Here is a 24,370-nt window from a genome sequence, read left to right as displayed (position 1 = left end):
GCAAATGTAATGGTAATTTCAGTTGAAGATGTGTTGCCTGTAATGCAGTGTGCTACCACATTAAGCATACTCCACTTTGTGTGACTCCACTCTACTCTGGATCACTCCATGCCACTGCAATCTACTCTGCACCACTCATTTCTGAACCTCTCTACTGTACTCTGCATCAATCTACTCTATGCCAATGCACTCTACCCCACTCTAGTCTAGGCCACTACACTCTACGCCACTGTAGACTATGTCAATGCACTCTACACCACTCTATTATACACCACTGTACTTTACTGCAACACTCTACTCTACGCCACTCTATTCCACTATGCACCACTGCACTCAACACCACTGCTTTCTACATCACTCTGCACCACTGTAGTCTATGCCACTCTGTGCGACTGCACCCTGCGCCAATGCACTCTATGCTACTCTAAACCACTGACTTGTATGACACTCTACTCTGCAACAGTGCACACTTTGCCACTGAACTCTACACCACTGTACTCTGCACCACTGCACTCTACTCACCACCGCTCAACTCTGTGCCACTCTACTGCACTCTTCACCAAGGCACTCTATGCCACTACACTCTACACCCCTCTATATTTCATCACTGCACTCTACGCCACTCTATCTTGCAGCACTCCACTCTACTGTGCATCACATCACCCTACGACACAGCACTCTGCACCACTTCACTCTGTTCCACTGTAATCTATGCTGTACCACTCCACTCTTCTGCTGTACTCTTCACCACTAGAGTAGTGCACTCTACTCTAAACCAGTGCACTCTACACCAATGCACTCTACATCACTTTACTAAAAACCAATGCACTCTACATCACTTTACTAAAAACCAATGCACTCTATGCCAATCTACTCTGCACCACTTCACTCTAGATCACTCTACGACACTTCACTCTTATGACATTACACTCCATAATACTCCGTTCCGACACTTTACTCCATTACACTTTACTCCACTCTGTGCCACTGTACAACACTTTACTCCACGATGTGACTCTATACACAATTGCCTCTACACCACTCCATGCCACTTTACTCCACTCTATTCTATGACCTACTACTTCACTCTGACACTCCATGACATTTTATTCCACTTCAATCTATGATACTCTACTCCACTCCACTCTATGGCACTCCATGCCACTACACTATACCACAATGTACTATGCTCAACGACACCCTATTCAACTATCTCTATGGTTTTCCACATTACTTTACTCCACTCTATGCACTACACTCTTCTTTACTCCTCTCCACTCTACTCCACTCTGACACTACTCCACTCTACGACACTCTACTCACTCCTCGACATTCTATGCCACACCAATCGACAACACTTTATGACATGTCATTCTTCTTTGTGCCATTAACTTATAGCCACGCTGAACAGCAGCCATGCTAGTTTACAACATGGCTAAAACATGCTAGCAAAGCCAATAGTCCTGCATAGGTGAGACCTATTGGCTTTGCCAATGCTTGTTTATAAAGTATGGAACTCCAAGATGACTTGCAGTATCCTTATCATCTACGCCGAGGGGTACAATAGCCCATATAATACCACATCATCAACTTACCCACAAGCCACTTAAAACGTTAGTGCAGCAGTTCCCGAACTGTGGTCTGAGGCCCCCCAAGGGTCCGTGACACATTCCCAGGGAATCTGCAGACCTGGGCCAGCAGACAGGCACTTCTCCAGCTGGGGCATCTAGAAACACATGTGTTTTTATATTTATTACTTCCTTTGTGCAACAGTTTTAAAAGCACCTCAAAGTTCCTTGTACATCCAGCAGCAGCGGCTCCTCCGCTAAGGGGGAGGAGCATTCCCCTACTGCTCTGAGCAGTGCATAAAAGGAAAAATAAAATGATAATAACACAATGTTATTATCATTTTATTTTTCAATGCAGAGCCAAGTTAGGGCGGGGTAGGCTAGGCTGTGTCACATGCAGGGGGAGTGGAATGTGCACCATAAGTGCGCATGGCGGTTTAGCCGGCCGCCTGGGCTGGCCAAACAGACATGCACACTTAGTATTTCCCCACCCAGCTGTATTGCACAGCCAGGTGGAGAACATGAACAGGCTCCCACTCCCAATCTGAGTGCTGAACCAGGCTGCTCAGATCAATCACGACGCTGCTGTGATGCTGGTGACAGCAGCATTTTGATTGGCTTAGGGGAGTCTGGCAGTCTGTGTGCTTATGTGCTGCCGGGATTGAGGAAGAGAAGAGGATGGAGGAGAGACGGCAGCCATACACAGATTGTGTTATTTTTTTATTTTTCATCCCCCTGCCTCTCCACCCCCGTTTCTTTACAGTCACCAGAGGCTTTCGGGCAAAAATAAAAGCATCAAGATAACTCTGGTGAATAATGTACCTGTGGGAGAAAGGTAGGGTTTTTTTCTAGTGGCAGTTTCAACACATCTAAGGTAGTGCAGATGGTTAATATGACTGCTGCACAGAATGTGTATCATGCAAAGAACAGTATTTTATGTGCTTCAACACCTTACACTGGTATGAGAGGCGCTATTAAACAAATTAATTATACTTGACACAGATGCTATGGAGAGTTGCGAGGCCCTTATGGTTTACTTCCTTTCCCCACCACATATTTATGTGCAAAATCCTTTTCAGATCTTACGTACCTAGAAAATAAAAACAGAAATCGCTTGGGAAATGTAGAATCTGACCTGAGGATTCAGCTTTCCTAAATAAGACCAAACATGGAAAAGTTACTCACCTGAGATGCAGCGCCAACCTTCCCATTAAAATGTTTTGATTCATGGATATTTTTTCAATATAAAATAATTAGATCTTTAGTAATTGGAGTATTTGTTTGGTGTGAACTTGCTTGTGAATTTTTTGCGAATTACTGTTTTAATGTTTGAAATTTAAATTATTCAAATTGCTTGGGAGTCCCCGGCTTCCAGTAGTGATTCAGTGGAGGTCCTCAGGAGTCAAAAAGCTGTGAATCACTGCCTCAGTGTGTAGCTTCTGGAATTTTAAGCTATTAAAATAGAGCAGAAGAAAGAAAAGCAACGTCCCATTTGTTGCTTTAAACAGCTGCTTTAATTATGTTCCATACTCAAAAGACAAAAGTGGTACAATAGTAGGGAAAGATCCAAATATTGAGTTACTCACAAAGAACTTCTAAATTGATCATTGGCAATGTATTTTAATTACAACAAAGTAATTATCTTCGTTTTTTGGACATAAAACCCAAGCAACAAACAAAACATCATATGCGTACTACCCAAATAGACTTACATCACAATTATTTACAGAAAAGAAGAGAAGAGATAAATTAAACTTCTTTAAAAACTATTTAAAGATTGTGAAAATAGACCCTTCAACGTGCTGAATACTACCTACTGTGTCACACCAGTGTGATGTTAACAGTTTCTTATTAAACATGTATTCAATTTATTAGTACCATCTAGGATCACCATGACTAATGTGATTGAGTAGACTTAGGAAACACCAAGATATATGAAACAAATGTTTGCTAGCCATTCATGCCATTAGCAACTCACTGTTAGAAATGGTATTATAATTGCTGAGACAATCTTTAAATATTTTTAAAGAAGTTGAAGTTATCTCTATATACTGTTTATAGGTCTTTATCTCTCCATGAGTCCTGAAGAGGCCCATATGTAAAAGGGCCGAAACGCGTTGACCTTTAGACAAGGGGGTTGCAATAAAAATAGTTAACGTATAGACTTGGATTAGAGCTCACATCTTTCCCTTAAGTGCTAAAGGAAAGCAGAAATATTTGATGTGATAGCTTTGGCAACCATCTCTTTCGTGGGGATAACTTTTCTTTATAATCAGTGACTTGATGCATCAGAAGTAGCCGATCATATAGAAATTAATAACTGCTGTTTATACAGGGATCACAGAATCCCATGTATTAAATACTCTGTAACACCAAGAGCTTCTTCAGTGTGAATACTCCCAATTTTGACTGATGTGGAGCTGACCTGCCCAAGATTGCACAGAGGAGCAGAAGTGTTATTAGAACTACAGTTTCAGAGCACAGTTTACAATTATTGTACCTGATTGCTTTTGATATCTGTAGTGCGGGTTCAGTTTGTATGAGGTGAGAGGCATGATGGGTGTGGGGCACAAAAGATATGTTCTTCCTTTTCTCCCTCCTACCTTTATTTGCTTGGTGCATGTAGATGCAAGGTTAATCAACATGTTTTTTTCACATTTGGTCTAAATACTCTGTGAATGTAAATAACAAAAAAACATACTTTCCAACTAACAACACGCCTTCTTTTCTCCCTATGTCACATCCAAACTATATGATTGTGTACATTTATCAGAGCCTGCTTTCGCAAACAACAGGCGATTTGTGTAGGGTCAATTGAGAAGTCCCCAAGGTTGTCCCTTCCCCTCCCCGCCCCCCCCCCCCCCTCCTAGAAATGTATTGTCTCCTACGCCCCGGTCATTAGCCCCCATAATGTGTGATTTTGTCCGGGTGTTTGTTTTTTTCTCTTCCTCCTACAAACCCTTTAAACTCGAGATCACTGAATTTGTTTTATGGCTGTGTGTGTTTTACAGGTCAAGTTAATTGATTGACTATATTAATTGTACTGTATTGTATTTATATAGCGCGTACTACCCCTGATAGTACCAAAAACATTAAGGAAGAGGAGCTTCAAAATGAATTCAAAATCTGCTCGTTAAAAACCCCGATTTCAGCACTGGGGCGTGCATAGTTGAGAGATATTCCAGTGCACGGCCTTCCTGCAGTGCCCCCACCCACGGATTATGTTAAACACACTCCGCATTAATTCTCAGGCGCTGCCTCCTTTCAGTTTGCATTTCTTGTTGTGATGTCCTTTCTACAATATAAACACGCTTCAATAAAGCGTTGTGCGTCTGGCGTGTTCTCGGTAACTGTTTTTTTCATGCCAGCCGCACCTGCGCCTCTAGAAGCACCTCGAAATCAACAAATACCCTTTAAAAAAACACTCTCCCCAAAAATCGCAGACACTGGTTCTATCCATAGCAACGTGAGAAAGTAAGAGTGTAGTAGTTTAGAAGCCCAACTCATCATCCCTGGAAAATGTCAGCGATGACGTAAACATTGCATACAGCGCCCACTAAATACATAAGGCAGTTTGTGGCACTATCTGTGGACTGTCTTCTTTACAACAATAGAAGGATCTCAACAATATGCTCAGGTCTGGCTTTTGTGTTCCATATGCCAATTTAACAAGTCTTGGAAAACTGGCATTTTTGTGCTGAAACGTAGAGCAGCCTGGGGAGGGGGGAGATAGGGACAAATCCGAAAATGCCATGAGCACTCCTCACTCCCATCGCAGTCTGTCATCTGTAAGAACTGGTGGGTGGGGTACACAACATTGTCACCCTATAAACTGCTATATTTCTGGACTATTGCCGATTCTTTTGGTGTTTTATTGGAGGCTAAAAGTCATGGCACGGAGCTGAGACAGCGCCGCGTTTCTCCCTTGGGAGGGAGAGGTGGGTGGGACTCAAAGGCTGGCATTAAATCCCCTTGAAATGGACACCCCCATCCTCCAGTTCAAAGTGAAGGGGGCATCTCATGCCTTGCTCCAAATGTCCAGTTATATAAAGAGCTGCTCTTTTGTTTCCCCGAAAGGGCCTCCGGAGGACTGGAGAGAGAGAGGGAGGGAGGTGGAGGGCAGACAGGGAGAGGTGGAAGGAAGTAGAGAGAGCAGAGGGTAAAGTGAAAGGCAAGAGGAGGGTGGGAAAGAAGAGAGGGCGAGGAAAGGAGAAAACGTGGAGACGGAGGTTAAGCGAGAGAGCGGTGGGAAATCGGTACATGAATCGAGGAATACAGAAGAGAGATGGCGGAAGGGTGAAGGGAGGACGGGGTGAAGGGAGGACAGAGCCACGGATAGGGTGAAAAGCGGTAAAAGGAGGGGGTGAGGTATCGGGAAGGGTGGTGGGGGGGGGGGTGAGTGTGGGAGAATAGCGAAGGAGAGGGGGAGGGGTGAATGGCGCGAGGGAGGGAGGGAGGTGGAGTGAATGAGTGAGGGGAAAGGTGGGGGAGGGCGATTCCTCGTCGCCCTCTCCGGCAGCAGAGCCGGGGCCGGGGATGCTAGCGGATTGCTGGTCTGTAAGATGGCGCAAGCAGGCGGCATGCAGCGGCCGAGCTAGGGCAGCGGCACGAGGCGCCCGCGGCTCACACCACACACTTACTGACATTGTGTCTTTAATATCGAGGAGCGGATTCTACCCCCACTCTCTTTTTTTGGATTTGGCATTAAATAAGAACACGGTCGCACTGATGGCTGCTGGGGGAGGCTGCGGGCTCCCCGCCCCCGGGCTCCTGTTCCTGCTCCTTGGCTGGGCTGTGGGTGAGTAGGTTTATTTATGTGCGTCATCGCGTGTGTTTGTGAGGCGAGAGAGCGGTTTATAACGGGGAGTGGGACAGGTGGTAGGGGATGGGGAGTACCCCTGAATTGTCTCTGCCCATTGCCTCGCTTCGTACCAATGACGCCCTCGCGCGTACCACCTAGTGGCTCTAACTGCACTTGTGGTGTTTACACGAATGATCATTCATCTCGGTACTCTCAGGCCAGCACTTCTAGCGGGGAACCGAGTACGGACATTGTTTAAACAAGAGAACCGTGTTCTTCTCAAGACTGGAGGAGCGCACTGCTCAGAGAGAGCGTGAGCACTTCGTTACACGTACGGGGGATGGAGAGGTTATTCTAATGGCGAGAGTACCAGCACTTGACAGTGCGAACAGAGTACGGGCACTTGTTTATACACGAGTACCGGTACCTGTTTCTTTTCAAGAGGAGGAGCGCACGCCCTAGGGAGAGAGTGTGAGCACTTCTTCATACTCACATTGTGTGTGTGTGTGTGTGGGGGGGGGGGGTGTTCTGCACCGTTTTATTTTAGTGGGGAGGGTACCGGCACTTTTTCCCCCCGGAAGGTAGTACACGTCCATCTTGACTCGCATGGCGAGAGTACCGGCTCGTATTTATTCTAAAAGTGAGGGTACTAGTGTGAAGTACGGAGTACGCGCACGTCTTTATTCTCTGTTTACTCTCAGGGGGAGCGTACCAGTACTTCATTATTCCAAAAGAGAGGATGGCAGTACCTGTTTATTCTACAGCCGAGAGTACTAACATGTCCTTGTTTTCAAGAGAAGAGTACACGCAATTACTGATTCAAAAGAGGGGGTACCATCACCCTTTTTATTCTAAAGGGGCGGGGGCAAGGCAGTTTGTATGCTCAATGAAAGGATAGCACCAGTACTTCTTAAGTTTGAAGTAGATAAGAGGTCCAGAACTTGTTAATACTGGAGCAGAGTACCATTACTTCTTAATACTTGAGTGGCTAAGGGTGCCAGTACGTTTTAATACCGAGGAAAGGCAGGCTCATATTTACCCTCAAGGGACAGTAGTAGACGTTTCATATATTCAAGAGATGAGAATACGTGAAGGACTTCCTATTCAAGAGGAGGTACGGGCTCTACTTCTGAAAAGCAAAGCGCCAGCATCTTTGTATCTTCAGAGCAGAGTATGGGCAGCATCTCTACGTTCTCCATGAAGAGAGGCAACACCCTGTGACCTGCATCCTCAGTCGGGGATTTGGGCACAATTATATTCGTCGGAGATAGTGCCAGCACTACTGTATCCCCAGGAGGGTACCATTACCTCTGTATCCTTAAATTAGAATACCCGCGCCTCACTTCTGTATACTCAGGGAAAAAGTGCCAGCACCACTGTAACATCAGAAAAGAGAACCATCATATGTGTACTCTCAAGGAGGAGTACTGGTGATTCTGTATACTCTGCATCTTCAGGATAGAATACGAACATCTTTGTTTCCTGAAGGCAGAATATTAGCACATCTGTAGCCTTAAGTGCGTGTGCCAGCTCATCTGCATCCTCAGGAGCGAGTATCAGCATCTTTGGGTCCTGAAGCCAGAGTACAGGCACACCTGTATCCTTAAATGAAAGCACCTTTGTATTCTCAAGGAAAAGTAACATCACCTCTGTATTCTCAGGAGAGAGTACCAACACCATAGTATCCTCCAGAGAGAGTGCCAACACCTCAGTATTCTCGGGAATCGAGAACAGCACCCCAATATCCTCAGGAAAGAGTACCGCCATCTCGGTATCCTCTGGAGAGAGTACCACCATCTCGGTATCCTCCAAAGAGAATACCAGCACCTCGGTATCCTCAGGAGAGAGTGCCAGCACCTTGGTAGCCCCAGGAGAGAGTACCAGCATCTCTGTATTCTCTGGAAAGAGTTACAGCACCTTGGATCGTCAAGAGAGATTACCAGGCACCTTGGTATCCTCAGGAGAGAGTACCAGGCACCTTGGTATCCCCAGGAGAGAGTACCAGCGTGTTGGTATCCTGAAGAAAGAGTACCAGCACCTTGGCATCCTCTGGAGAAAGTACCAGCACCTCAGTAGCCTCAGGAGGGAGTACCTGCACCTTGTTATCCTCCAAAGAGAGTACCAGCACTTTCGTATCCTCAGGAGAGATACAAGCACCTCCGTATGCTCAGGAGAGAGTACCAGCACCTCAGTATTCTCAGGAGAGTGTGCCAACACCTTGGTATTCTCCAGAGAGAGTACTAGCACCTTGGTATCCTCCAGGGAGAGCACCAGCACCTCTGCATCCTCAGGAGAGAGAACAAGCACATAGGTATACTCAGGAGAGAGTACTAGCACCTCTGTATCCTCCGTAGAGAGTACGAGCACCTAACTATACTCCAGAGAGAGGACCTGCTCCTCGGTACCCTCAAAATGAGCATATAAGCACTTTAGCAGCTTGGGAGAGAGTACCCGCACTTCAGCATCCTCAGGAGAGTGTGCCAAGACCTTGATATCCTAAGAAAAGGGTTCCAGAACCTCTTTATCCTGAAGGCAGAGTACCAGAACCTTGGTATCCTTCAGAGAGAGTACCAGCAGTATCCACCGAAGAGAGTACCAGCACCTTAGTATCCTTCAGAGAGAGTACCAGCATCTTGGTATCCTCCAGTGAGCATACCAGCACCACAGCATCCTCAGGAGAGAGTACCAGCAACTCGACATCCTCAAGCGAGAGTACCAGCACCTTGGTATCCCCAGAAACGGGTTCCAGAATCTCTTTATCCTGAAGGCTGAGTAGCAGCACCTCGGTATCCTCAACACCTTGGTATTCTCCAGAGAGAGTACCAGCTCCTTGGTATCCTCCAGGGAGAGTACCAGCACCTCTGCATCCTGGGGAGAGGGTATCAGCACATAGGTATCCTCAGGAGAGAGTAGTAGCACCTCTGTATCCTCCGGAGAGACTACCAGCACCTCAGTATGCTCCAGAAAGAGTACCAGCACCTCGGTATCATCCAATGAGCATAAAAGCACCTCACCTGCCTCAGGAGAGAGTACCAACACTTCGGCATCCTCAGAAGAGAGTACCAACACCTGGGTATTCTCAGGAGAAACCACCAAGACCTTGGTATCCTCAGAAAAGGGTTCCAGAACCTCTTTATCTTGAAGGAAGAGTACCAGCACCTTGGTATCCTCCAGAGAACCAGCACCTCGGTATCCTTCAGAGAGAGTACCAGCACTTCAGTATCCCCCGGAGAGAGTACTAGCACCTAAGTATACGCCCGAGAGAGTACCAGAATCTTGGTATCCTCCATTGAGCATACCTGCACCACAGCATCCTCAGAAGAGAGTACAGCACCTCGACATCCTCAAGAGAGCGTACCAGCACCTTTGTATCCTCAGAAGCGGGTTGCAGAACCTCTATATCCTGAAGGCAGGGTACCAGTACCCCGGTATCCCTAGGGGAGGAGAGTAAGAGCCGTAGATGTCTTCTTGAGGGAGGATGATATGTTTCGGATTCGCACATGTTGTGAGTGGTGCTGGAAGCACATGCACCTTGTAAACAAATCTCGCAGACTGGGATGGGTGCCAGAGCTATCGAGTCTGCTGCGGGATTGGAGCCGCTCGGGGCCCAGACTGCTCCAGTCGGCGTCTCTCTGGTTCTGCCAGTGCGGCCTGCCAACAGGCCTAGCATCCAAAGCGCACGCTGCCATACCATGCCTTTCAGTAAAATCGGGGTGCTCCATGCATACACGCAGGACGTCTTCCAGAGATCCGACCACGTGGAAGTGTTCAATAACATCGTACACCATAATACAAGCTGGTTGTGGCATCACTACTCACAGGTTATTACAACACGACACCACTGCCCTACTGTGATTATTTATTAGCTGATAGTTAAAACCACCACTTCACCTGATATCAGATCATGATTACACTACTCTTATGTGTATCAGTCTAGTTGTGACCTCACTGCTCTCTGATAATAGAAACATGATCACTAGTCACCTTGTATTAGAACACGCGAGTGTTTTTTACAGTCTAGTTCCGACATCACTACGTCCCTGTTACTAGAACATCTACTCTAATGTAATGGTTTATTACGCTCTAGTTGTGGCACTGTTACTCCCATTATTAGAACACGATTCCTACTGTAGTGCGACCGTTTGTTACAGCTTGATTGTGTCACTACGCACCTATTATTAGAGCATGATATCACTACTGTAGTATGATGCTATATTATGACAATCTAGTTGTGACATCACTACTCCCCTTTAATGAAAACATGGTATTACTACTCACCGTTAATGTGTATTACACTTGGATTTTGACGTCAGTGTCCATGCCAGTGCCAACATAGAGTGTGAAAAGCACATATGTTGAAGGACATTAAAAGCTTATCAAACAATTGAAGGGAAAACTGGCTTTTAGCATTCTTTTTACCACATTGGCTATCCCTGGAAATACATGTATGGTAGTGTGTCCATTTACTGCACTTCTGAGGTTTCTTGCAGGAAAATTGGGATACAGCTGCATGTTATTTTAACTATATCTGGGTGTTGAACTGGCATGTTTCATTACTCATAATATGTTTATGGCAAAATTCAAATTGCATATTGTTGGTCTGTTGTCACAGTACGTATTCCATTTTTGGTCTACTTAACTGCAGTCAGGTGCCTTTAGTAAATAAGGGGCATGCGGTTGTGGTTTTAAAAGGGGTTTGGTGGAAGGTGATGTTGTGACCATGTATTATACAAAGCAGATGCCCCCTGAGACAGCAGAACGTGAGAAGAATCTTGCAAGTGACTTCCTAGTTCATGACGTATGAATGTACCTGCTTAGTGACTTGCAATATGCGTACAACACTGTTCGAAGGGTGCTTCATCAGCTAGCTATTTCAACAAAGCAACTCAGCTTCACTATCTCAACTCGTGGCGCTATATGCTGAGGCTGAAGTATCCTCAAACCGTGTAATCACCTTTTTGAGTATCACGTTTCCCAAGACCGTTTGATTTTCTTCAAATTATATACGTATAGGAGCCAACCCTCCTATTCCATTAGTCTGTTGTTCATTCACATCTTTCTTCTGCCCACAACATCCAACATGGGGTATTGGGTCAGAACACTTTAGCCATTGGCTTACTTCGCTGGGAATGACAGAATTCTGCCCTTTCACAAGATCACAACCACATACAAAGTACCCCCTTCATGCTAATAGCTAAATGCAATGTATGTCTTTTCAGAACAAAATGTTATTTTTAGGCACTTTTTTCTATTTTAGCAAGGGCTGGCAGCTCCCCGAACAATAAAGTTTCACTAAAGCAATTTACGAATCATATCAAGCACTGCCAAAGCTAAAGGACTGCCTGCTAACACCAGACCTACTGGCTTTGTCAATGCTTGTTTCTTGGAGAAAATCGAAAACTTCCACAGAAAAGCCTTGCAGCAGTATGTCCACATTGCGTAGGTTGAGAGTAGACACGTGCTGTCTACACTTCAGTGGGAATACTTCCAGTTACAGGTTTTGGCCTCGGGCGCAGACGCGTCCAGGGAAGTTACCCTTCTTCCCTACCTGGAGGTCCATCCTTTCACAGCAGTCGGGTGTGCTGTATAACCCCGCCAGCCTGGGAAGTGCTAGCTTTTATGACTTGGAGCCGACCTTCCGCTTTGTTCTCGCTATAGTGGGCTCCACATCGCAGGCCCTCGGCCAAGTCTACCCAGTGTGCCTGGTGGTCTGAGCCGCCCTTGGCCGTCACAGGCAGAAGCAGCAGCCCAGTGCCACATCTGCATGCACTTTTAGATCTGCCTTCAGAGGCGTGGGGTATTTGTCACGGGTAGCTGAACATTATTGGAATGTCAGACCTGACGCAGCCAAAAGCAGCCCCTGGAAAGCTGAGCAAGAAAGCGTAACATGGGACCAGGGCACGGAGGGTTAAAGCCAGAGCCCACGCTGAGACTGAGCAGGCACGATATGGACAGATCGGATTGGACCAATGTAGTCTGGTCGGGGCGCGAGTGTCTTATCGAGTTAAACCCTTGCCAGTGCCGTCTGATGTAACTTGGTCACATCCAACTATCTGAGGACGATAGAGAGTGTGCCATAGAAGTGGGTAATAGAAATTCTTGTTATCCACAGTGTTTAAAACCAACAACTTCCGTGGTAACTGGTATATGCAATACATGTATTAATAAGGTTCCATATTTTATGGTTTTTGTTTTCGAACTTTTATGTCTGCATTTATCCATTATTATTTGTTCTCGTTATGGATGGCATAAGAAGTTGTAGCTAGTACATTACCACACATGCTTAACCGATAAATGTGTACTTGTACTTTGATGCCTGTTGAGTTTCTAGCCTAGCACTAAGTAGCCAAATAGGACATTCAAATGAAAATATCAGTATTGTAGTGCAAACATCTGCACGTATAAAGAATGTTAAGAATATTTCATTACTCTTCATGCTGTCTGCACAGGACGACTTGAATAACAGCTTGGTGTGTCATGGCAAAAAAAACACATTTTTTGTATTTTTCTTGTTTTTTTCTTAAATACATACCTACAAACAAGAAAAACATTGTTTTCTAACTATTTATCTATAGCAATCAGCAAAAAAATGAAAACAGGGAACATTAATTATTGTCGAGTATTCTCCTTGTAATTGCTGTTGTATGCACAGGCACATCACCTGTCCTTCAGCACACGGAGAAGACAGTACAATCTCCTCTGGTCCCAAGAGAGCCCGCTACAATGTTCCCCATGACTAACAAACCCACCACTCTGTTGTCACCTGGGAATTAAATCACTGTCCAAAAACCTGCTTGAATTATGTAACATGTGGGAAGAATGTTAGTGATACAGTGGCTTGTGTGGTACGAGGGCAGCTGTAAATGTGTTCACATCTGGGCTTTGGTATGTGATACATGGTTAGTGAGTCGTTACGTCTGAAACAGCACAGATTTATGTAGCGATAGGGACACTACATGAATATTTATATCTGAGTAGGGTGGAGGGAATGTGGGAAGCACCGGGCAAGCAGTGAGAGGGCTCAAGGTGGTGTTGTTTTTGTATCCAGGAGGCACAACTTCTGTGTTTTTTTATTTGACCAGATGGTACTTCAGGTTCAGCTTGAACTCAGGGAGTTCACAGATTGCATGCAGTTGACTTTCATAGCAATTCTGAAGAAAGGATCCAGTTAGTTAAAGAGATCAAAATCTGGTCCCAGTGCAGGGTGATTTAGGGATATTAGGAGATTGTGGTTGGTCGAACATTGAATACGGACATGGTGTGGACGAGTCGTTGGAGGTGGTAGTGATGTGCATGGACTGATTTATGTACCAGTGTGAGTAGTATGTATTTGGCAAAACATTTTGCTGAGAGGTGGCATGCTTGGTGTCTATAGGTGGAGGTGGCAAGAGCCTTGGATGGTTGAGGAGTGACATGGCAATGAACTTAATGTATTTTGGAGGGCATAAAGGAGAGCCTTTTCAATGGAGAATAAGAGATACCGTGGTAGCACGTAAGAAATCTGGTTGAGTGCGCAAGGTTACGCTCAACCAGGGGATTGGTTAAGATCTTAAGAGTACTCCAGGAGCATAGTGAATAAAGTGGTTCAGTGCTCAAGCTTACTCTTGAATAAAAGTGTTGGTCAAGCTTTTCAGAGTAATGTAGGAGCAAAGTAAGCTGGATGAGTACTCACATTTACTCTTGACAAGAGTGGTGGTCAAAGTTTTAGTAGCAGCATAAGAGCACAGTGAGTAAGCTGGGTCAGTACTCAAGCTAACTATCAACAAGAAGTTTTAGGAGTAATGCAGCAACAGTGATTAAGCTGGGTGAGTACTCGAGCAAACACTCGACAAGAGCGCTGGTCAAAGTTTTAGAAGAAGTGCGGGTGCATAGTGAGAATGCTGGTTTAGTACTAAAGCTGCCTCTTGACAAAAGTGTTGATCAGTGTTAAAGGAGTTGTGCAGGCGCACAGTGAGTCAGCTAATACAGTACTCAAGCATACTCATGATTCAGTACTCAAACATACTTGTAACCCTTGGTGATCAGGGCTTTGGTTGACAGAAAAGAGAGGAGAGAGGACATATTGAGGAGCTGGGACGTGGCAGCGACAGCAGCAGCGACCCTGATGAACACTCAAGTGCTAGAGTTGTAGGAAGAGGTTCCTAGCCGAGAGGGAGTCTTCTTCTGCGCAGTCAGGCCAAACGCCAAGAAGCTGGTGGAGTGAAAGAGAAATGCAAACTATCTCAGTTTTTGTGGAGCTGAATAGCGACCATGAGGTCACAGAAAGCTTCCCACTGTTAAGTGTCAGTGAGGCAGTTTGATGTTGTGGCTTGGAGAAGACGTGTGAAAGGAAGCATATGCAAAATAATATCTGAGTATCGCCTTGTATTGTGATGGTAGGAGAACCCAAAGGGAATGACGTCACCATTAGGTGCTACGGAGGGAGAAGGTCCGGTAATTCAAGGCTTTGCTAGATAACTCTTCCTGCTGGGGGCTCTCTGGAACTCGCTTTCCAAACGGGACCGGCTGGAATCTGTGTTAAGAAATAACAATTAGGCAGTGTCTTAATTGTCCCTGGGGATCTGATGCCCAATGAATCCGCTCATAGAGTAAAAAATCTTCCACTTTTAGCTTGTATCAACCAAACCAGTCTGTCTAGTAGCGCCGTAATACACAATATTGTCTCGTTTCACGTGCGTTAATAAAGATGCAGAGGTGCAGAATCGCTAAATGTCTGATGACAGTTGCTTGATTTACTCATGTGAACAAGGACTATTTAATTATGGGAGACTGGGTTACCCCTTTACAACCGTAATTGTTTGTGTGCGCCATAATCCCACGATATGCAGATGTCTCTCGTATCTGAATTTGTCTTGCTGACAATCATAGTAAACACTGACGAAATAAAGTAAACGAAATATTTTTCTATAAAACCTTGAGATTATTACAACTGCAGTATGCGTAGCCTTGCGCCTTACCCTGCACTCCTCTGGCCCCCGGCCCACTCTTCAACACCCCCTCACCCCCGGCTCACTGACTCCAAAATCAGCCCGATATTGCGTCAAGAGTCGGCCTCGCGGCCTGCATGCGAGATGAGCAGTGTAAATATGCATATTCGTGCCTGCTAGGCCAATTAAGCCCGGCAACGCAGCGCGATCGTAAGTGCAGTTCCAGCTCTTCGAGCCCCTCCCCACTCTACCCCATCTTCAGCGGTTGCAACCTGCTGGTGTTTTTTGAGGTTTATAATTGCTAATCGCGAAACCGCAACGCATATATTTTTTTTGTGTAGTTTTAAGTGGGAAGGCCCGAGCTCTAGTAAACAGAGCGGTTATAAGAGAGAGGGGGAGATGTGCTTGATTGCATCCATTTACTATTGGCAGCGGGCCCACACGCGCCTAGCGAACAGCGCCAGCGCGCGTGCTGGTCTAGTGCGGAACTACAACAACAAAGAGGTTCCCTACTCAGTCAGTCGCCTGCACTGTAAATGCAACACAAAGAGCTTCCTCGGTGTCAGTCGAAAAAACATTCTGTTTGTTAGTGGACCTGTGCAGCTACACCAAAACGAATCCGATGGGGTAAAACTAAATTTGTTTTGGCATACGTTCTAACATATGGAAAAACCAAGGTGGATGTTCAGAGAAAAAAAATCGTCGGTCCGTAATTTCCCATTGACTTGCATTTGGATGGTCGTAATTCTAAGTGGGAGAAAGTTTAAATAACATACTTTGTTGCCAGGGCAGTTTCCTTCCTAAATCAGGAAAGGAAACATGTTTGTGGAATCCACATTGGCCTCTCCCTTCGTGCGAGAATGAATACCCTGTAGGGGGAATTGAGATTATTTTTGACAGTTCGGTGACTCTGAAAGACCGGCAAAGCCATGGCCTTAATTAACATTAGGCGACCCTGTCCTTTAGAGACGCCGCACATGCCGGTCTGTATAAGTTTTCTTTCTGACATTACTCCGCTCACTGTTCTTACTCAACAAAGCACTTCAACCAAGGCAGTGTTAGCTCTCACTAGTGGCGTAACAAAAAAAATGCCCCCACCTTGCAGAATTCGTAGAGGGGCCCGAGTCTCTCATATCTCCTAGCTATTCATGGGCATTGGGCTGAATGGGGGCCACCCTCAGCCTCTGAGGGGCCTCGGAAGGGATGGGGGCATCTCTACACTGCAGCGGCTTGCATTACTCACTTGGCTTTCACCAGAGAGATGATAGCAAATACACTGTGTTTATAAAGATCTACGAGTCATATAGGTGATTGAAGTGTTGGGTGAGGTACAGGCAATACACAGAGGAAGGCTGACTGACTCAACAATACAGACTTTCTGAGGACCCTGATGCTTCTATGAGCCAAGGTGCTAGCACTCAGACCAGGCACGATGTCACCCTGCACTGTAATGGATGAAGTAATGTAAGGTGGATTTTTAGAGTGCTGCTTGTCACCCGTGAGGGCATCCAGGCACTTAGTAGGTGTGTGTAGGTATGTGGTTAGGCTGGACCTGAATAAAGCCAGTCTCAATAGTCCCTCAAAAAGATTAATTGAATAGCCAGGTTTTCAGCTTCTTCTAGAATTCAAGTGAGGAGGCAGCCCTGATGTGTTGGGGGAGTTCATTCCAGTATTTGGTGGCTCGGTAGGAGAATGCTTGACCTCCCATTCTGCTTCTGTGGATGGGGGATGTGTATGCAAGTGAGGGTGATGCTGTGAGAAGTTGTCTGGTGGAAGTGAAGCCTGTGATTGAAGTATGCGTGTCCCATGTTGTGTAGTGACTTAAATGCATGTGTGAGCATCTTGAACTGGCAGCGCTTCTGGGTGGGGAGCCCTTGGAGCTCTCTGAGGAGTGGTGTGGGTTCATCTTGGGAGGTTGAGGATGAAACTGGTGGCAGCGTTTTGGATGATTTTAAGTCTGGGACGCATAGACTGCATTGCCAAAGTCTAGTCTGCTTGTGATTAGGGCCTGCATGATGGTACATCTGATGCCCATAGAGAACCACTTAAAGATTTTGTGTTGACATGTGGAGGAAGTGGAAACATGAGGAGGTGACAGCGTTGACCTGGGACTTCAAGGTGAGGTTAGTGTTCAGGTTGAGGCCTAGGTTCCTAATGTGGGTGGTTGGAGTGGGCGTGGGTCCAAGATCATTAGGCCACTAGTAGTGCATAATTTGAGCCGGTGGTTTCAGGTGTTTGGCACATGGGAGTATGCCACATGGAAGCGCTGCCTGTCTACTTTTGCGATGAACAGAACAAGAGTTGTTTGTTAATGCTACATACATTAAAATGACATACTTGCCACCATAGCCATTTTATATCTTTGGGGGCCTGGAATGGTCTGAATGTTTACACTTGTAAAAGTGTGATGGTTAGTGGTTGTCATTAGCAGCGCTGGCAGGATCAATGGGTGGTACAAGCTGCAGTGATCTCCTGATGAGGTCCCTGGCACTCAATGATTTACAAATCAAGCACTGTCCACCAGTGTAGTCCCAAAATGAGCTGTTATTCCTGAAGATCAGCACTTCAGTTTTGTCGGTGTTCAGCTTGAGGCAGTTTTCTTTCATCCCTTTTGCCACACTGGTCATGCATTGTTTGAGGTATGCCTTAGTGGTGATGGTGTCGTCTGAGAAGGAAAAAATGAACTGGGTGTTGTCAGCGTAGGAGATGATGTTGATTCCATGGGATCTGATGATGTTTGCCAGAGGAGTGATGTACATGTTGAAGAGAGTAGGGCTGAGTGATGATCCCTGTGGGACTACGAAGATGAGGTTCTTAGGTTCTGAAGTGACCGACAAGAGCCTGACTCGTGTTCTTCTGGAGATGAATGAAGCTATTCATTTGAGTACTGGTCCTTCTATTCCTACTGTGTTTAGTCCAGAGAAGAGTGTGTGATTGGGAGACTGTGTCAAAAGCGGCAGAGAGGTGGAGGAGGATGAGGATGGCAGTCTGTCCACTGCTGAGGATGGTGTGTATGTAGTTTTTGCAGAATGAGGGCTGTTTCGATGCTGTGGTTGTTTTAGAATCCTGATTGCAAGTTGTCCAGGTATTTAAGGCATTCTAAGTGGTCAGAATTGTCTGTTGATGGTCTTCTCAATGACTCTGGCTGGGAAGGAGAGCTGTGAGATGGGTCAGTGGTTGCTGAGTACTTTGGGGTAGTCGCAGGATTTTTTGAGAAGGGCAGTGACTTAAGCATGTTTCCAGCAGTCTGTGAATATGGATGTCTTGAGGAGGGTTTTGATGTTAGATGTGAGTGCAGCACTCATTGTGGCTCTTCCCAGGTTGTAGATATGGTGTGGGCAGGGTCTGTGGGAACCCCTTTATGGACTGTCATCATTATTGCTTCTGTGTCCTTGATGGATAGAGAGTTCCATGCTGTCAGTAGGTAGTCTTTGGTTGATGAGGTTAACGGGCTGGGAAGGTCAAAAAGGAGAGGCTGGGGTTTGAAGGTGGAGTTTTTGGTGATTTTTTGATATAAGAAGTTGGAGAGGTTGTTGCAGAGTTTTTGTGTATGGGTGATAGGGTTACAGCTGTTGGGTTGGTGAATTCCTTGACAAAGGTGAAAAGTTTCTTGCAGTTGTTGAAGCTAGATTCGATTCTCAGGGTCAGGGCTTTTTTCTTGGTCTCTTTTACTTGTCTAAGTGTGGCCTTGTAGATGTTTTTTGCGGTGATTCCTTGGATGGTTCTCCATTTCCTTTCGAGTTGTTTGCAAACCCTTTGAGGTCAGCAGTGTACCATTGGGCTTGTGTGTTGCATCTTTTGGGGTTTCGTGTTTTTCAGGGGTGCCAGGTATTGGCACAGATATTGATACATTTGTTTAAGTTGTTTGTGTCACTGATAAGGGTCGTTGGTAGGGTCTGGGTAGTTTAGTTGGAGGGCGTTGAACCATTCAATTTCTGTAACCTTCTTGCAGCAGCGGCTTGGGGTGGCACAGGATAGAAACCTTAGGTGTTTTGGAATACACATTAGGCACTCAGTCGTTTGGCATGACTTGTGAACAGTGAGGTCATCGATGTTACTGTTTTCGGTGTCACTCATTTTTTTGTGATTTCAACAGAACTGCCATCTTAACAAAATTAACCTTTGTCCCGAAAGAGTGTTAAAGATCTTTGTAGGATAGTGACGGCTTTGTTTTATTATTTTCTCTTTGAAATAAGCTTGACTTCATGAACCCTTCTCAAAGTTTGCAAGTTTTGTTTTGAATGTAGGGTTTGAGATAAAGAGTTCATTAACTTTGAAATTTGGATGTGGAAATGTACTCTGCTGCAGACACAGGGTGTCGGGGTGGAGTGGGGGTGATGCTCCTTCAGGGGGACACATTATAGACAGTAATGGATGTTCGAAGTTATACACAGAGGTGATATTAAGGGCAGCAGTGAACATTGGTGGCTGGAAAAGACTGATACTGGTGAAATGTAATTGGATGGTTGGAATTGTGCACAGCACATTAAGCAAGCATATGATATGGACTGAAAATGTGGCAATGAATGGGAGGGAGGGAGCTATTGGAAGTGTGACAGAGATTGGGCGCATCACCGGAGCAGGTGACAGGGATGGGGGATTATGGCAGGGATTCAGACCGTGATAAGGGTTATGGTAGGGATTTGAATGCTGCCAGGGATGTGATTGTGACAGGAGTTCAGAGTTATAGGGATCAGCAAAATCACAGTTATTGGGAGGGCTAATTATGCCAGCAGGCCCTGGCCCCACACCGGATTCCTGCACGACATGTCTGAAAATGAACAACCGGAGTTCTCTCTCTGGGGGGAGAGAGCGAGACAGAGAGAGACTGCTGGTGCAGAGACACAGATCCTCCACCAACGCCAAATAGCGCCTCGCCTATAGCTAGATGTCCGCCCCACATCGCTCCCCCAACTTATCACTAATCACCTACCCCCACACAACTGCTCATATCTCAGTCACTATACACTGACCTTCCTTCTGCCCCTTCCTCATTCATCACTGGCCCAGCCCCTATGCCCGTGCCCCCACCTTCACCACAGTACCTGCCCTCACCTCAATCCCTGCTCATCTGCCCCCACCTCTGTCATTAGCCCTTTCCCATACACACCCCCATTCAGTGTAATTTTATGATTTTAGGGGGTCCAGGGCAATCCATATTTCAGGGCCCCCCAATTGAATAACGTAGTATTTTTTTTTACCATTTTCTACTAACTCAGGTCCCTTAAAACTAGACAATGTTGCCTTATTTGTTAACGTTTGTGATACAGAAATAAACAGAAGTAAGATAGAGAAAAAGTTCACTTTCACAGGGGCCCCTTGGAAGGTGGGGCCCTGGGTAATTGCCCACTTTGCTCGTGCCTTAAAACGTCTCTGCCCCAATCCCACTCTGCAATACCTGCCTGGCAGCTACCCCTGTGAACACTACAAATGCTCCTGTTGACTCCATACTTCCACCATAACTTACTCACTCCTCCTCCTACCCCTCACACCAGACCGCACCTTAGTGACTGATTGCCTGTCCCACCTGTCCCCATCCCATTGCCTCACCCATCACTATCCATCAGACCACCACCGTGCATGCCCGTCTTTCAACTACACCCAGTTATGCACCCCTTTAGCTTCTCTTACCTCCAAAGACCTGAAATCTCAGGTGGTCTTTAGTCACAGCCCTTTCTGCCCCCCCCCCACTCCCCCCCGCTTCCCAGAAACTGCTCTGTGCACGTGATACCGTGGATTTAAGCATGTACATCTATTGATTGAGTTGAAATGTGGTTGTCGGTGGGGGCCACTGGCAGTCATTTTTGGGAACTGTATCTCAACTGGGAAAAATGCACAATGGGAAGGCGGACAAACCGTCTCAAAGTGTGAAAGTAGGAGCCCACAAGAGTTAGATAAGTGGACAGGCAGTGCCTGGCAGTGGATTAGAGAGGCCTGGGGTAGTTTCAAGAGTATGCATCCTTGGTATTGGGCGCGCCAATAGCACCAGCCACTGGCATCGGAGCAGAGCTTTGGGCACCAGAACTAATTTTCTTAAAAATGAAGCACTGTATACATCTGACACTTAAACTGAGAGTCTCTTTTCCCTTCGAGAAGCAACCTGAGCCCCCAGAGACACTGCACCTGCTGCACTCAAGCCTTCTCGTTGACCGAGCCCAGGCCCTGCGTGAGGTGAGGACAGAATACAAACAGAATGGATTGTAGTTCATGAGACTGAAATGCATACTATTTCACTCTGTTTAAGTTCTCAGCTGTGCACCACCCTAGAATCCAGAGGCCCACCGGGAAACCGCTGAGATACCAAACACGGTGGGGGGGAGGGGCTTGCCCTTTTGCACCCCTTTATATCCCCCACTTTTGCTGCAGTGCAGGTATCAGGTGTATGGAGAGATTCCTCAAAGGCGTGAAAGGAGGCATAGGCTAGGTCTTAAATCCCCTGGAGCAGACCTGGCCCTGAGATCTTCTGTGCCGCGTTGTGTGCTGAGCCGAGAGCTCTGAAGCGGAGTGTTTTTCAAGTGCAGCTTGTGGAGAGCTCAGTGGTCAGAGCAGTGATCTTGGAGATGGTTCAAGCTGCCGCCTCTGAGCTCTTTGTAGTTTCACAAGTGCCCTGCCATGGAGACCAGGTATACACACCTCCATTATTTAGATGTGGCGTTCGTACTGCCAGGGCCATGGCCATTCCCTGGTGGGAGAGGCATAGGTAGGATGACCTGGAGAAGGCACAGGTGGTTGAAACGTGACTTTCCAGTGCTGCTGCCTGACTACATGCCACAGATAGTTGCTGAACTTCACGCTCATCTCATAGACCTGGGGCACGCTCAATTCGTGTCCTGAGATCATGTTTATATATTTTTATGGGTATCACAGGGCAAAAACTGCAGTTTTAATTCTGCTCGAGTCACACATTTCTGCATAAATCACGGTGATACATCTAGATGTTCACTGGAAATGTATTTCACACTTACACTCGGCTGTCATTCAACTTTTCCCCTTACATGTAACTGCTTTGTGCATTCCAATAACATGAAATTGTGAAAGAGTCACGCTGGCTGTCTGATGCTGGTGCCTGTTATGTTTCCGGGTTGGATTGTACCACGTATGGGTTTCTAGGAAGCAACCCCGGTACGTAGGACCCTGATGGTAATGGCCATTTTGTAACAGGGGTGAGATAGTAAATGGCCCGGTGCCCTGCCCCTCGTGGCAGAAACAACCCAGTAACGTGTAGTCTGATTCATGTGGTATCTCTGCGCTGCAGTTCCCATGCTGGCCACGTTCGGGGGCCCCCAATAATTGGCGACGAGGGCTTTCCTGCCCGTGCACCTTCCCAGTCTGCCTCGCTTTCCCATGTCCTGACTACCAGAGCCTGCCGGTGCTTCCTGCGGCACCACTACCTGCTTGTTTGCCCGGGAGCGGCTCCTGGTGTTCCCGGCTCTTTCCCCTGACGCTTCGGATGTGCAGCTGCTCGCGCCATTTCGGCGGGCTGCTTAGTGGTGGATGCGCTGCTCCCGCAGGTGTTTCTGGGTGCTTTGATCTGGTGGTCCCGCCTGCTGTGCGAGCATCAGCTTTTCCTGGTCATGTGTTTGGAGGCGCATCTGGCCTAACACACTAACTGCTGTACCAAATACGTGTCTGCCCGGGAGGAGGGGCGCTCACCCTCCAGAAGGCGCTTGATGGGCATGCTGAGGCACCCACTTCATCTTCCTCTTCCTGATCCGGCTGAGTTTTCCTGCTGCCATCATACCTATTTACCCTGCTGGTGAGCCCTGCACCATTCTGCCTATTATCCTGCACTCCTGATTGCTGCCTGTTGGTAAGTCCTGCATCATTCTACCTCTGATCCTACCCTCCGGGTTGCTGCCTTTTTGTGTTCCCTGTACCATTCTGCTGGGTCTCCTGTGCTATTGGTTGCCCCTGCTGTGTCTGTCCTGGCTTCGGTGCCTGCCCTCAAGCCCTTTGTGATTGATGGTCCTCCGTCGGTACAGGCGGTACAATGGAAAGACTGGGTGGAGGGGCTGAAGACTTACTTCACTGTGGTGGCATTAGAACATGAAAGGCGATGCCCCCTGCTGCTGCATCTGAGGGGTGTCACTATTCACAAGCTGGGTTAATCTGTGGTGGAAGATGGCCTGCCCTTCACGTATGCCACCCTGAGTAAGTCCTTATTGAGCATGTCGAGCGGCTCACCAATCCTGACTATGAGCAGTTCCTGCTACGCCAAGCCAGGGAGTTATCTGAAGAATCAGTGGACACGTTTTATGCTCGATTAAAAGACCTTGCCAGCACATGCACGCTGCTGGACGCTGATGATGGGATTCGGGCCCAATCCATACAGGGTTTCGCCTCTGTCAAGCTGAGGGAGAAAATTCTGCAGGTCCCGGGGATGTCCATGGCTGACATCCTCATGATGAGGCGCTTGAAAGAACCCTCTAAGGTGCACACTGCACATATGGAAGTGGCTCTACAATGTCAAGTGAAGAGGGAGCCAATCAATATGGCAGTAACAACAGGGACGGGAAAGAAGAAGGTCCGTCCCAAGCTCGCTATAGCTCCCGAGATATCCTACACATGCAAAGAAACCTATCCTCATCAAGGGTCCTGCCCTGCTCATGGAAAGAGATTTTCGGCTTGCAACAAAATGAATAATTTTTCCAAAGTATGCTGGTTCTCTGCTGCTTCCAAGGGACAGAAACCTAAGTCAGTGAATGTCGTGCACACACCAGGAACCCTGAGTGATGATGATGTGGAAGGAGCTGTGTCTGTCATCCATTCCATGCAGCCAGGATGGTAACCTCCAATGGTGCATTCTGAAGTGGACCATCCTCCTCTCGGGCTAATCAGTCCCGGCTTTGATCAACACAGGAGCCTCAATTAGCATTCTTACATAATCTGTGTTGCAAACTTTCCCGCTGCGGCCAGTTCTGCACCCCACCACCACTCAAGTATTCACTTACGGGTCTACAATGCCACTCCCACTTGCAGGAGGTTTCACAAAAGATAAATCTCATGAGTCCCACTCCACAAGGGCCAAAGTGTATGTCACTAAAATGGCTTTGGAATGCTGCTGGGCTGCCATA

General features: G+C 46.7%; 1 protein-coding gene across 2 annotated transcripts in view; it reads left to right on the top strand.

Moving 5' to 3' along the window:
- Positions 1-5,732: 5,732 nt before the first annotated feature.
- The window catches only part of IGDCC3 (immunoglobulin superfamily DCC subclass member 3), a 319,513-nt gene continuing 300,875 nt past the window's right edge, over positions 5,733-24,370 (top strand). Inside the window, exon 1 of one of the 2 annotated variants that reach the window (XM_069222838.1) lies at positions 5,733-5,824. Coding sequence is in view for 1 of the 2 variants with exons in the window: in XM_069222837.1 (XP_069078938.1) it covers positions 6,105-6,366 (262 nt within the window). In the remaining variant the exon portion in view is untranslated. Of the gene's footprint in view, positions 5,825-6,049; positions 6,367-24,370 lie in introns of those variants that run through there. The other variant, XM_069222837.1, reaches the window with a different exon arrangement.

Source organism: Pleurodeles waltl, chromosome 3_1, assembly GCF_031143425.1.
Source record: "Pleurodeles waltl isolate 20211129_DDA chromosome 3_1, aPleWal1.hap1.20221129, whole genome shotgun sequence".
Classification (NCBI taxonomy): domain Eukaryota; kingdom Metazoa; phylum Chordata; class Amphibia; order Caudata; family Salamandridae; genus Pleurodeles; species Pleurodeles waltl.
This window is presented reverse-complemented; position numbering and strand designations above follow the sequence as displayed.